Source organism: Camelus ferus, chromosome 13, assembly GCF_009834535.1.
Source record: "Camelus ferus isolate YT-003-E chromosome 13, BCGSAC_Cfer_1.0, whole genome shotgun sequence".
NCBI classification, from domain to species: domain Eukaryota; kingdom Metazoa; phylum Chordata; class Mammalia; order Artiodactyla; family Camelidae; genus Camelus; species Camelus ferus.
In genome coordinates, this window is record NC_045708.1 from 63,253,068 (window position 1) to 63,267,015 (window position 13,948).

The 13,948-nt window shown below is 42.7% G+C and overlaps 1 protein-coding gene across 1 annotated transcript; it reads left to right on the forward strand.

Moving 5' to 3' along the window:
• The first annotated feature begins 362 nt into the window (after positions 1 to 362).
• Positions 363 to 13,380, forward strand: DNASE2B (deoxyribonuclease 2 beta). Its single transcript, XM_006190176.2, has 6 exons — positions 363 to 508; positions 3,389 to 3,566; positions 6,862 to 6,943; positions 9,338 to 9,433; positions 10,753 to 10,950; positions 12,925 to 13,380. Exons 1-6 carry the CDS (start codon positions 396 to 398, stop codon positions 13,263 to 13,265), a joined length of 1,008 nt encoding a protein of 335 aa, XP_006190238.2. The 5' UTR covers positions 363 to 395; the 3' UTR covers positions 13,266 to 13,380.
• Positions 13,381 to 13,948: the final 568 nt, after the last annotated feature.

Here is a 13,948-nt window from a genome sequence, read left to right on the forward strand (position 1 = left end):
AGAGACAGTCATCAGGGAAAAAACAGGATAGATTTAATTCAGCATCTACTTATCAACACGGAGTTCTCCTGTCCACAGAACTTCATACTACATGATGTTCACTCCAAAGGGTTAACTCCACATCCCGTTTTTTCTCTCCAGAACTTTCTGATGACTTTGCAAACCAGTCAACAATTCAGCACAAAGGCATTTGGAGTCATGCTGACATGTTGTGACAGGATCACACCATTACACGGGACTCGTCCCATTCAGAAAATGCCCCAACAGTAAACGGCAGAGGTAAACAGAATCAAACATCAGAGCCAGCACAGTCTGAGAGAGACCCAAAACTCAGACTCCGCGGTCTCTGGGGAAAGCTTCCCACTGGGTCACTGAGTAAAGGTGACAGACAGAAAATGACCACAAGACTTCTGAGAAAAACCCTGGCTTTGTTCTTCCTTGGCCTCTTTGGGGTCATGAAGGCGACAACAATATCGTGCAGAAATGAAGAAGGTGAAGCTGTGGATTGGTAGGTAAATGAAATGCAGGGATTGGCGCGTGCAAATAGAAAGCCAGGGTATTATTGGTGGCCAACTGTGAGGTTCCGGAGGAGACTTCCACCCTGCCCCTCCCCTTAAAAAGAAAGGAAGTTAAAGTGTGTACATGGGCCACACATCCAGATCGGGGTAGGCTTCCGAGTGAGGGAGCATCCCCTGGGGAGCGAGCTGAGCAGCCCCTGGAGGCCCTGATTTACACTCTCAGCAGGGCAAGGCTGCCGCCACAGAGGTGCAGCAGAGCTGACAACTCTCAGCTGGCAATTTCCTTTCATTGCATTGTGGCTTTCCTAACAGAACCCTTCCAACGTCCTTTTAGAGACTGACAAATGAGAGGAGGTGGACTACTGTTTTCCCGGCACTGGAGCTTCTCCTCATGACAAGGAGAGAGAGGGCCCGCTGGTACACAGCACTGTTTGGGTCACCTTGTTTCTCAGGCAGCACAGGGAGCTGCTGGAGTGGGTGGGAGGTCACTGGTCTCCCGCAGTGTCACAGAGATTAAACACCGCTTTGCCTTATAGTCATGATTCCCCTAAAGCTTTGATCACTTTTTCGCTCTTTAATTAGGGTGTTTAGCTTTGCCTTTATGGTTGGCATCAAGGTTTGTGTAAACTTCAGGCTAAAGAACACAGACACACTCAGTCTCTCAGCAAACAGTTACTGAGTTCACAGCAGCCCAGTGCTGAGTTTTGAAAATATAAATATGAACAAAACATAGTTCTTACCTTCAAAGGGCTCATAGTTCTGTGGTTAGGACACAAGTGGGGATTAGGGGGGTTAGAGCCCAAAGGGCTTCTCTGGGAAGTAGTTTTCAGCTCAGTTTTCAGAACAATTAGTTAAAAAGACGAGGGAGACTCCACAAGGGCATCTCAGGCCAGTGAAGAAGCAGTGAGGAGGTCCAGAGCAGGACACAATGGGGGGAGTTTGGAAGCAGCGCAGTACTGTTGGCCCTTCAGGAGAACGTGGGGGAGTGGCAGGAGGGGAGCTTAGAGAGATAGGTGAGGGCAAGGTCAGAAAGGGCTTCATGTGCTGAACTGCAGAGTCGGAACTTGACCTTGAAAGGGAGCTACTGAAAGACTTCAAGCCGGGACTTGATAAAGTCAGATTTGCACTTGAGAAAGCCCACTGGCAGTACTGTGAAGGCCAGCTGAAGGGGACCAGTCTAGAGTCATGGAGACCAATAGGACTTCCACAGCATTACAGGTGACAGGAGGTATGGATCTGAGTTAGAGAAGTGGAGACTGAGAGGAAGAAGCCTCGGTAATGGATGCGCTGAGGGTGGTAGGAGAGAGGAAGAAGTTAAGAAGGACTTCCAGGTGGCTGACTTCTGTGGCTGTGTGGCTGTGTTCCCTAACAGCAGGGAATGAGTGGATTTGAAACCAAATACTATAAACTTGGTTTCAAAAATATGGAGTTGGGGGTCTCTGGGACATCTTTGCATTTAGGTTTCTCTAGCCCTCAGCATAGAGGTCTGGGCTGGAAATAGATTCAAGAGTCTTCAGAATGTAATTGGAGATGATCACCCAGGAAAAATGTTAACAAGCACTAGTTCGTAACTTGTGTGCCCTGATAGTTCACAAGCCTCTCGCTGGTGGGCCACCACACAGTGATCGATACATAAAATTTATTTTTGCCACAACTGAGTGGACGTATTACTTAGCAATATCTGTCAGAGAGAATGTTGAGCTGAGCAGACAGGGAGCCACAGTCTCGAGCCACCACAACTTACTGTGACAGTTAAAGGGCCGTGTAACACGGGGACAGCACCACAGAGCAATTTCAGGTTTCCTGCCACATGTGAGGACCTTGCCCTGGACAGGGTAGGAAAGAGAATAAATGGAAGCTATGACTGATGAGAACCAAGTGAAAGGTGATGCTTTTATGGGCAGCGTGAGCCACTGTTGTGTATCCAGTACACAACACGCACAGCACAGGCGGTGATAGTGAGTGCGCCACAATGCCTGGTTCACTGTGAGTATCTGAGGGTTAATTGTGGGGTTCGTGCTTAGAAAATATTTGGCCAGACCAGGTCGATTTTGCCCTCCAGGTACTCTCGACAATGTCTGGAGACACTTTTGATTGGCACGACTCGGAGAGGCCTACTGACATCTAACAGGCAGAGGCCAGGGGTACTGCAGTGCATGGGACTCACCCCCAGAACAAAGACTGATTGGGCCCAAAATGTGAATAGAGCACTTTGAGAAACCCTGGGCCTAGGTGATCCAAGAGTGTCCGAATGCCATGTGGGCTCAACCACCTGCCCTCCCTGTGAGATACCCAAAGGAGATACACAAACAGAAGACAAGAGTGAAGAAAGCAAAGCACTTACTTAATTGGCGCGTCTTGGCCCTGAATCCTCAATGCAGAGCATTCTGATCACCTGAGCTGAAGAATGTGGCTCAGGCCAGAGTGTCAAGAAAGCCACCCTGAAGCCCAAACCCAAATCTCAGACCTGGCTAGCCAGCTGCAAAGAGATGAGCATGCCAAGCATATAAGGCAGCAGAGACCAAGACCTCTCCAGTCCAGACCTGGTCCTTGGCCTTCTCCCCACTGCAGCCTTACGGATGGTGGGCACAGCAGGAAAGCCATTCTTAACGCACGTGCGCTTCCACTACAGGGATCCCACCCTCCAGGCCAGTAAATGTCTTTAGAACGTGCACAGCCAGAGCTGCATTTCCTTCTCTGGGAAGGAGCAATGATAATGTGCAAAAAGAGGCAGAGAGCTTGAGCAAATACCTTCCCTTAGCCTTCTGTGAAATGTAAATGAAATGATATATTTAAGTGCTTAACACAGTGGCTGCCATCAGAGAAACGGTCGATAAATGTTAGTAATTCATAATTATTTCCTTTGTTAGGTTTACCTTTTATAAGTTACCTAAAAGGCAAGACAAGAAAAGTAGAGAGACTGGGTTAGAGTACCTATACCTAGACTCTACCAGCAGAGGCTGGAGGAGGAGTCAGCAGCTAATGAACACCACCAAGAGTGTTTTGGGAAGGACCTTACAACAGCTGTATGAAGCATATGCCTCCGAGGTATGTTATAGTTAATCATTTATTTGACTGACATAAAATGCATAAAACAGACTCCAAAGCTTCCAAAAGATTTTAACTGCTCACCTACCCAACCCCCAATCCTAGCAAGTGGAAGTAAGCTAGCTCAGAATCTCAACAAATCTAACCAAGACCTCAGGGAACCCGTCAGCCAACTCCACAGCAAGGCCAAATTTTCAATACATTCGGCAACATTTCCAACGGCATCACTGGGCAAGGTGCGAACTAGTTACATACTGAAGTCTTCTGGCTGCCAACCTCCGCCAGTCTGCCCTGCGGTCTTATCCCTGTAATGGAAATAGAGAGAAGAGCCCTCTCCTATTACAACGCAATACAGATCTGTGATCAGTATGCCGTGAGTTATGAGTTGTTTATGCCATGGTGGTGACCAGTTTGGTGGGCCGACCACTTGGTCTTCCTTTTAATTAATCATTTTCAAAATAGCAGGTTGAGAGCTAGGGCTCTAGTTCAAGGCCCTGGAACTAACTTGCCTGAATGGAGAGTAAACCTGCTATGTGGACTTCACCAGGCGATGAGCTAACCAGCCAAAGAGACACAGGTGAGGAGGCCTCCTGCCTCAGTGTGGGCGTATCCCAACGTTCCAGGCATCATCTGCTGTTCAGTGACAAGAAGCTGCTTTTCAGCCAGGGGTGACAAATAACACTGAACAATAATTAACATCCAGTTACACTCATGTATGCACTTCCTAACAATAACTTACAGAGAAGTAAATATATAAGATAACTCAGCACTACAATGTGCTGGGCTTCACATATGTCAGCTAATCTAATCCCCACAGCAACACTGAGATAGCCTCTGGCACTCCTGAGCGTGTCTGAGTGTTTACTCACAAAGGGCAGAGAGCTGTCACTGTGTGTGCTAATACTCACTTTATTCACCTGCCGTTAAGGCCAGCCTTCAGAGCCAAGTTACAAAGTCGAAACTTACTTGCAGGCTGTTTGAGCACATGTGATGCTCTAAACACTGTCCTAGGGGCTTTTAAAAATTCTTCAATTTTGAATTAATACATTATTATATCAAATCAAAACTACCTGCAGCTGCTTCTGCTTTCCAAGGTTGCAGGATGAAAAACCTGGAGCATAAACCATCAGTGAGAAAATGAGCACATTGTTCCCTTCCCCGTGGCAGACCATCCAGGAGGAGAAAGGAAAGAGCAACACTGTGAAGCCTCTGTCATTTCCCTTAGCCGGGGAAGATGGGTCTAGTTAGGCAGAATATAATAACGATCTTCAGAAATGCAGAACTAGCCCAACAGCCTAGGAGGGCAGATGAGCTAAACTGCTCTGCAAAATTAAAAAAAAGGGGGCAGTGGGAGCTAGGAATTTAAAAGTATACAAAGTAAGGAGGGAGATTAGAGGCAGATCAGCATGGTGATGGAAAACCGCTCCATGTTTCATTACCTTCAGTAGAACCTGCTCATATACAATGCTTTGAGGGATAGATTCTGGAAGAAAAGGACAGCAAAGGGGCTGACTTCCATGTCCACTTGGCATGGAGACAGAAGAAGAACAATAATGGGTGATATCCAGATAAGACTGAGAATTCTGTGGAAGTTGGGACTATGTGCCAAAGGTGGCCATGAGAACATAACCCCCCTACCTTCTGACCTGGAATTGAACTTGTAGCAGAGAGTAGAATGCAAGATCAGACCAACCGGTTTTAAATCTCAAACATCAAGTTAGGCCAATATCTGGGTTATGTTGGAAATTGCTTCCCTTCTTTTGTCTTTCTAGATGAGAACCTTCCATACACCTTCATAATTACACTTACCAGACGACATCGCAGTTGCCTGTACTTGCCTGATCACACTTCCTGCTAGACTGGGGGCAAAGACTGTACCCTTCTTGTTCAACATTCAGTAGTCAAAATAATACCCAATGTATGTGCTAAAGGAATAAAGCTGTCCAGAGGCACAGGCCTTGGTCTGCCTATTCTTAAGCTCATGATCTTTCCCCTTTACCAGAGAGCCTCTCTTCACTAGAGCTACACCTCACTTAGCCTTAGCTGACTGTTACACCCCTGGTTAGAATGACAAACTGCATCTCTTACAAGAATAAAATTCCTCACCAAATCTTCCCAGAGCCCTTCCACACTGTACCCCAAAGCCACACAATATGCCTCATCACCACATTCGGTGCAGGCTCACAGGGTAACTGTCAGAGTTCTCCAGCAGAAAACACGAGCGCCCATGGCAGCTATGGTCAGTTACGGAAAATGCAGGTAAGAAAACAGCTTACTTTCCCAGATATTCCTAGACATGGTAGCCAAGAAGGCTACATAGACCATGTTGTGCATTTTTAAAAACAATTTTTAGATTACATGAAATAATGAAGCAACTGTAAGAGACTCAGTTACTGACTTTTTTCCTGAGAGAAAAGCAAGGGCCTTTTTTAAGGAGATGAGTTGTCCCTTCCTGCTTTTAATTATGTCACAGAGACTTTTTAATGTCGACATTATTAGCTTCAATAAAAATCACTGCATCATGACACAATTGAAATGGAAGGACACAGAATAAAGGTTCCAAAACATGACAAAGAGATACTATCAAAATAATAGCTTCATTTTGACCCAGAGATTTAGCCAACTGTTTGGAGAATTTACTCGCATTTTGCCTCAGCAGAGGAAATCCAGTATCATACATTAAATTTCACCACTTTTTCTAAGCAGGGAAATGTCAAGTTAGAAAGGTGAAGTGACACTGAGAAATGGATTGAAGAAAAATCCTCCCCTAAAGGGGAGGTAGCAGAAGCAAAGAATGAGGAATCCTGATTAAACACGAAGCTATGACCGAGCGGTGAAGCACAGAGTAGGTGGAGATCGGGCCCCAACAGCCAGTTCTGCGCTGTACCTATAATATCAGTGGAAAAAGGCCAGGTGTAATCCTTGGCTAGCTGTTCCTACTTCATTTCCTGAGCAAATGTTGAAAGACTCCTTTGTTATACACTAGTTGCCAAATCAGAAACATGGGTCCAAACAACCGGAAGAAATAGGAATATTGCCCTCACACGCACATCACAATGCATGGGGCTCCCTGTCACACAAGACAAAAGCATGCCTGGCTGCGAATGGACTTCCTGCCCCCGTCTTGCCTGTCACAGAATTCATATCGATGGGAAAGCTCACTATTAGGGGAATGGATGACTTCTCATGTGTATTAATGACAGTTCTGTATTGCAGGCTGGGTAGCTGGTAGAAATGTTGTGAGCATTTATGAGTGAAAGGTTTATGCCATTATAACCCTAATATGTTCCTGCAGAATAACAACACAGCCTATCTAATATACAACGATGGAGTCCCTAAATCTGTGACTCACGGCAGAAAGTACGGACACACCAAAGGTATGACAAAGGCTCCTATTTTCTCCTTCCCTGGAAATCAACATTTTCTTAAACATTCCATCTTGAGTAGTCTTACATTCTACACTAAAAAGGTAGCTTTTCTTGTTAGTGGCTTAAGTTATCAAAAGGAGTGATTTTGGTATCACATGTTGTAATGATATAATTTGACTTTGCAGTATCCTTTTCACAAATCCCATTTATTAACATATTTTAAAATACATACTTTAAAGCAGAAATCCAAGTATTGACTACTTGGAATACCAGCCAGACTATATGTGTGTGTGTGTGTGTGTGTATACACATATTTTAGTCAGGTTTATAGAGGTATTATTTACATAAAGTAAAACTCACTCTTCCTAAAGTTCCATTTGAAATAAATGTTTTTGAAAAACTATTTTAACAGCAGTTTTTTATATTATAGTAATTTCTGTTATTATATATTTTGTTACATACATTATTATATATTATAGTAAGTTTTATTATTGTAATTTTTGGTACTTTCCTATTTATAAACTATGTACATATGTATATATGTTATTGAAAAATTCAAAATGGTAGTAAACAAAAAATCTGTAATCCTAATATTCATTTGATAATCACACTTAGTATGTTCTACTTTTTCTCTAACACATATTTTGAAACATTTTAATAAATCTATTGTAATGACTATTTCAACCTTTTTTTCAACTTAATACACCATGAATAACTTTCCATGGCAACAAGTAATTCTTCAGAAGGTTCCAAAGTCAAATGCCTTCAGGAGCAGGCAAGTGATGTCGGTAAGACAAGCGGGCTGGGCTGGCAGCTAACTAGACAACGGAGGGTATGTACTAGGTCTAAAGGAGCAGTTACTATTCAGCTCGCCTTATGGGAATGCAATTTTTTCAGGAGATGTTGAAAATTAGTGTTTGTGGAAAATCTCCCCCGTTTTTAAACGTTGGCATTGAATTCAAAGTTTGAAGAATACTCTGCAAGCATAATAGTATGTATCTGCAGGCTAGATTTGGCCTGTGGGCTGCCAGCTTGCAACCTCTGATTAAGAATATAATTTGTAATCGCTGTCAATGCCATGAGCATTGAAAGCTTTTGATTTAGCTAAGTTGCCCTCCTGATGGTTCTATTTGCATGGAACCCAAGCATTTTTATAAGTATGCCACACTCTCCAACCTCTCCTTCGACAACTTCCCATCACCACTCTCACTCCACCCTGTTAGTAGATACAAGGGTTGGCAAAAAAGACTGGAAAAGCAGTGGGACCTGATGGCAAATGGGGGAGTCCTCTGCCAACAAGGGCCCTGACATCCTGTGGCATCTGCACCTGGAGGTTAGGATGTCACACAACAACACACTTATCCAGGCAGAAGAGAGCCCCAGCAGGTCATCCAGCTCCTCTAGGCAACTGAACTTTGAACATTTTCCATCTCAACACAGATGTTGATTCTACATCCACTGAGAGAGTGACAGTGTGCGTCCTTAAAGTGTGTTCTTTGACAACAAAACAACTGTAAGGTATTTGGCTTCTACTCTAACGTTAAGGCAAACATGACTGAATTTGTCTGCACGGTCATATGCATACTGGAAAGTAGGTCTCGTTTAGCATACCAAAGCTATCCTGATGTATTTATGAATGCAGAAATAGTCATAGGTGCCTGCTGCACAGGGTTCCTTGTGCCATGTCACAAGACAATGAAAACCTTTCTGTTTTCTCCCTTTCTGGCTTTCATGTTATTTTGCTCTATAGAGATTTTTAAACAAAATTAACTTGGATGCTTTAGAAAATGGCTTCTCTCTTTGCTCTCTGCCTCTTTTTTTCAAGCTTGTGGAATTGGATGATTTCTGCACATAAATGAGCATTGGTTTCTTACAACAAACTACTGCAAGTACATTTCTTCATTTGATATTTTCTCTTTCAACCCTGTTTCTCAGCTGGCTTTTGAAAATAGCTTAGCTGCTTAGCAGTAAAGACATTATCTGAAGCTTGCCAGGTGACTACATAGTTTAATGAGGTCAAATTCCAATTTAGCAAATTTGCATTCTGCCAAAACAAATCTTGCTGGTAGTTTCAACATGAAATTCCTCTTAACTCTTCACAGGGTGGCTGTCCCAGCTCCCTTTTGTGGCAGCTTATTATCAGTAATGGCACAACGTGATGTGTACCTGAATTGGCTTTGAAATCTCTGAAAAACGAGCATGATCCTTGTGATTATTACCTGAATAGAACATTAGCCTGAAGGGTAAAGGGCTTAAATGTTGTATCTTTGAACTCCATTTTTAAAAAAAGGCGCTTTGTTTTTCTAATATATCTGCATTAACTGTATCTTTGTTAGGTTTATTGCTGTGGAACAGAGTCCAGGGGTTTCTGGCTGATTCATTCCATTCCCCAGTTTCCTCCAGTTCCTGAAGAAGGCTACGATTACCCACCCACGGGGAGACGGAACGGACAAGCCGGCATCTGCATCACTTTCGAGTACCGCCAGTATGAAGCAATAGGTAACGCCGGGGTGTGGGAAAGAGAGCTAGCAAAACGGAAGGAAGGATTTGGAAATGCACGAATAAATGTATCACTTCGTTTTCTTCTCTATTCATACACTCTCTGATACCCAGATTCTAACATTAGCTTTGTCACAGGGAGATCCTGGGCAGGCTCACTTATTGGACCTTGATTTTCTGGTCCACCAGCGAGGTCTTTGAACTTGATCAGAGGCAGTAGTTTCAAATGTCTGTAGGGGCGAAGTAAGTAACAAAAATGGGTGAAACAGGGGGACATTGCATGGGCAGTGGGGACAGTAGCACACGAGGGTGTTGAACACCCCCACTCCCCCAGCTTCCCTCAAAAGCTTCAGCTCCATCATACTGTGGCTCTGCAGGAATGCAGACCTGCATGTCCGTATTTTTCAGAGGGAGCAGAAATCTAGGGGAGGATGTAAGAGCAGAAAAGAGGGAGGGAGGGAGAGAGATTCTCTGATCTTTAAATGTGGTCTCAATCTTGTTTATTTTTTAAACTGTGCAGACTTCATGTTGCCTGAAGGCTGCCGTCGTGACACTTCTGAGCCTGAGCCAGATGATCCTCCTTTAAGATCTTAAGCTCAAATGGCCAAAAATATTCAGATTTGGAAAACTATGGTAGGGGAGGAGAAAGTAGGAGTGCTGTTTTACCAATCACTTTTTACTGAGGAAGCTGCTAAATAGTGAAGAGTGATTTACATATGGACATAAGAGGTTTCAAATATATTTTTCATCAAATTTCCAACTTACGGAAAGGATTACTAAGCCTCTCACCCAAATTAAGCTTTAGCCTAACTAGCCGGGTTCCAGAAATGATTAGAGAGCTTAACAGCATAGAGATGGGGTGTGCACGCTGATGAGTGGATCATTTTGAAGCTGGATGATCTCCACTTTTGTATGTGTGCGCACAGGAGAAAAACACATGGCTTCCAAGGCCAGCCTGCCTGGGTCGGAACAGCAACTCCATCAGTTGCAAGCTTTTTAACCTTGGTCATGTGACATAAATTCTCCATTAATTCAACAATAAAATGAGGATAATGATCAAAGAACTTACCTAATAATAAGGTTGTTCTCAGGATTAAATTAGTAAACCCATGTAACAATGCTTGCAAAGTAGGAAGTGATCAGTAGGTGTCAACTATTTAAATCAAAAGTTGTTTGAAGGCTATTATTTTAAAGAAGGGAATATGTTTGTTTTTGGTTTTTGTTTAGTTTTTTTTTTTTTAATTCACAACAAGGTCTAAAATATCAACAAGTGTTTCCATTTGTGTCTTAATTCTCAACTCTAGTATTTCTTGTTTCAGATTCTCAGCTCTTGGTCTGCAACCCAAATGTTTACAGCTGTTCCATCCCAGTCACCTTTCACCAGGACCTCGTTCACATACCCCAGCTGTGTGCCAGGTCCAGCTCAGCAAAGATGCCTACCCGTCACCTTGCCACACTTCAGTCAACCCAGGGGCAAAACTTCCTTCATTTTGCAAAGTCTGATTCTTTTCTTGATGGTAAGAAAGACCATTATCAAACAATACGACGTAACGTGGCTGCTGGATTCACTTTGGATTACAAAGAGGGAATATTCTGATTATTCAGAGGAACAGGAGTAGAAAAGAAGGGAGGAAAAAGAAAGGAAAGGGAGAAGGGAAGCCAAGGGTCAATGCAAATATTCGCCTGCTCCACTTTAATAGCAGGGTTGCTGATCCAACCACAAAAATATCCCATCTAGCCAGGGGCCGGTGAAAACCGTCTAGCCTCTACTGGGCACAGAACCACAACTGTCTCCTTTTTCTTCCATCCCCTAAGCCATTATTTTAAGACTTCCTTACTCTCAAGGAGTTTACATTGCCCTGCCTCCTCACTCTCATCTTTACTTTTCCCTTCATAGAGATAATAGAGATCATTAAGGAGAAACCACTTTAAGAGCACACCCCAACCTCAACAGTCTTGCCTATTTTCATTCCTTTTTCCCAGTTTCCTCCCATCCCCAACAGAAGCAGTGAACTCGCTGTGCCCGGGAACTTACTGCAGCCTCAGGATACTTTGATTCATCCACTTGATCTGTTCCCCTCATTCAGCTCTCCTGCTCTACAAGCCCCTTAGAAAACAAACAATTCCTAAAAACTGTCCCTCAATTCTAGACTTCCTCTATCTCTGTTTCTTCTTTTCTTCTAATTTATTTTTAGAAAACTCCTCAGGGCCTTCACTTGCTCAATGCTCCTCCACTACAGTCTTGCCCCTCCATCTGTAGACATTACAGTCTCTCTCCCGGCCTCCAATGACTGTGTTAACTGACCTCACTGTCTTCCTTGCTTGCTTCCTTCCTTCTTTGAATATTGAATAAAATTTACTGAATGCCTACTATTTTGCCAAGCCCTGTGTTAGGCACTAGAGATCCCAAAATTAAGAGGACAGAAATAGCTTCTGCAGAATTTGGCACTGCTGGAACATTTTCCCTTCTGAAACATCCCCCTCGCTGGCTTGGGGGAGAATGCAGTTTCTTGGTCCTCCTCCCACTTCTTCTGAGTCTCTTCTGCCAGGTCCTCCTCCTCTGCATACTCTTTATGTGACTAGGTTGCCATGTGGTCCTCTATTCATGCTTATCTTATCCACATATTCATGCCAGGCAGTTCCAGCAAGCCCTCGGGTGATTCCCAAGTCTAGATCTCCACCCAAGACCTTTGCACTGACAGATGTCTTCAACAGTGAGTGGGACATTCCTACTTGGAAATGACACAAAATTCAACCTGCCAAACTCATGTCACCATTATCCCTATGATCTACTCTTTTTTCTCATATTCTACATATTCACGTGGGAACTCTCAATCCCTCTTTTTCCTCACCCTCATTAAATCATCAAATTCAATCAGTTCCAGGTCCTTAATAACTCTCATATTTATCTTATCCTCTAAACTTTCTGCCATGGCCACAGTCCACACCTGTGCTTATTATCGCAGTTACTGTGATAAGCTGGTGTTTTCCCTGTCTCCAATCTAATGTAGCCTTCCCAATTCATCCTGCACATTGCTTCTCAATTGATATCTATGATCATAAATCAGTTTCTACTAATTCCCTCACTAACGCCCCTGCAAAAATTTCCCATTGACTTCAGGAAAATTCAAATACTTCGGCATGGGTTTATGAAGATCCTTAGAAGCTGGCCCCTGATTACTTCTCCAGCCTTATTCTTTCCAAAAGTCTTTTCAGGCTAAAAACATACAGTTGCTCCCTTATTTGTGAAGAATAGAAGATGTTTTCAGACACCAATATAATCTTAGTAATAACGATAATAACTTTAATTTGAATATCACTTTAGCATCTACAAAATGTTCTCCCATTCACTAACTCAATCATGTTGTTCTTATTTTGCTTGTGACAGACACATATCAGGGATGAATGATGATTCTGTTGCTGAGGATATTTTCAGGGATTTATCTAAGTATAAATACTAACCTCACTATTTTTCTCCTTATAAACTCTAGACATCTTTGCTGCCTGGATGGCTCAACGCTTGAAGACACACTTGCTAACAGAAACCTGGCAGCGAAAGAGACAAGAGCTTCCTTCAAACTGCTCCCTTCCTTACCATGTCTACAACATCAAAGCAATTAAGATATCTAGACACTCATATTTTAGTTCCTATCAGGATCATGCCAAATGGTGTACTTCCCAAAAGGGTACAAAAAATCGCTGGACATGTATTGGAGACCTCAATCGGAGCCCATCCCAAGCCTTCAGAAGTGGAGGATTCATCTGTACCCAGAATCAGCATATTTACCAAGCATTTCAAAGATTAATTTTGTATTATGAGAACTGTAACTAAACTTGCTCAAAGGACATACGTGCCATCATCTTCAGCATTGATAATGTGTTTTCTTCTACTAGATCCGTTCTTTATATGTTAAAAGCCTGTTAATTTATTTATAGTCCACATATCATCAAATAAAATGCTTTTCTTCCATGCTTACTATTTTATTTTCCAATTAGTGGCAATTCATCTATTTTGCATTTATATGCCATAAACATAATGATTATATGTAACCAAAATGAGAATGGAAGCAGTGAAAGGAAAAATTTTTGTTCCGGATTAGTCAGCTCTCAATGGTCCATGGATTGACTAGCCATCTCCTAGATTCATTTTTATCTTCACAAAGAATTCTGACACTCCTCCTCACCCTTTTTTGAAGAAAAAACATTTCTCTCTATATTTATCAAACTACTTAGTCATATCCTTCTTAGAGTTCTTTTCAGTGGTTTCTGGTTAAGTCTAATTGGACATTCTTGCAAAGCTGCTCACTAAATGTATGATCTTGGGCCGTTCACTTGAACTGTCTAAGCCTTGGTTTTCTTCTCTATGAAATGGAGATAAAATCTAAGTATATTCAAGAATCTAGCCCAGAGCCTGGCACAGATGACACTTTAATATACTGGTGGAATTTATATCTGAATTCTCCTTTAGCAAGAAAAGGCAAAAGAAAGTTTAGAAATGAGTAATATTTTTCAAAA

Bases quoted from the DNA above. Each gene is read 5' to 3' on its own strand.
- DNASE2B (XM_006190176.2), top strand. From the start codon at position 396: ATGACCACAAGACTTCTGAGAAAAACCCTGGCTTTGTTCTTCCTTGGC. The intron at 6,944-9,337 runs GTATGACAAAGG...AGTTTCCTCCAG, and splicing joins AAAGTACGGACACACCAAAG to TTCCTGAAGAAGGCTACGAT. The intron at 10,951-12,924 runs GTAAGAAAGACC...TATAAACTCTAG, and splicing joins GTCTGATTCTTTTCTTGATG to ACATCTTTGCTGCCTGGATG.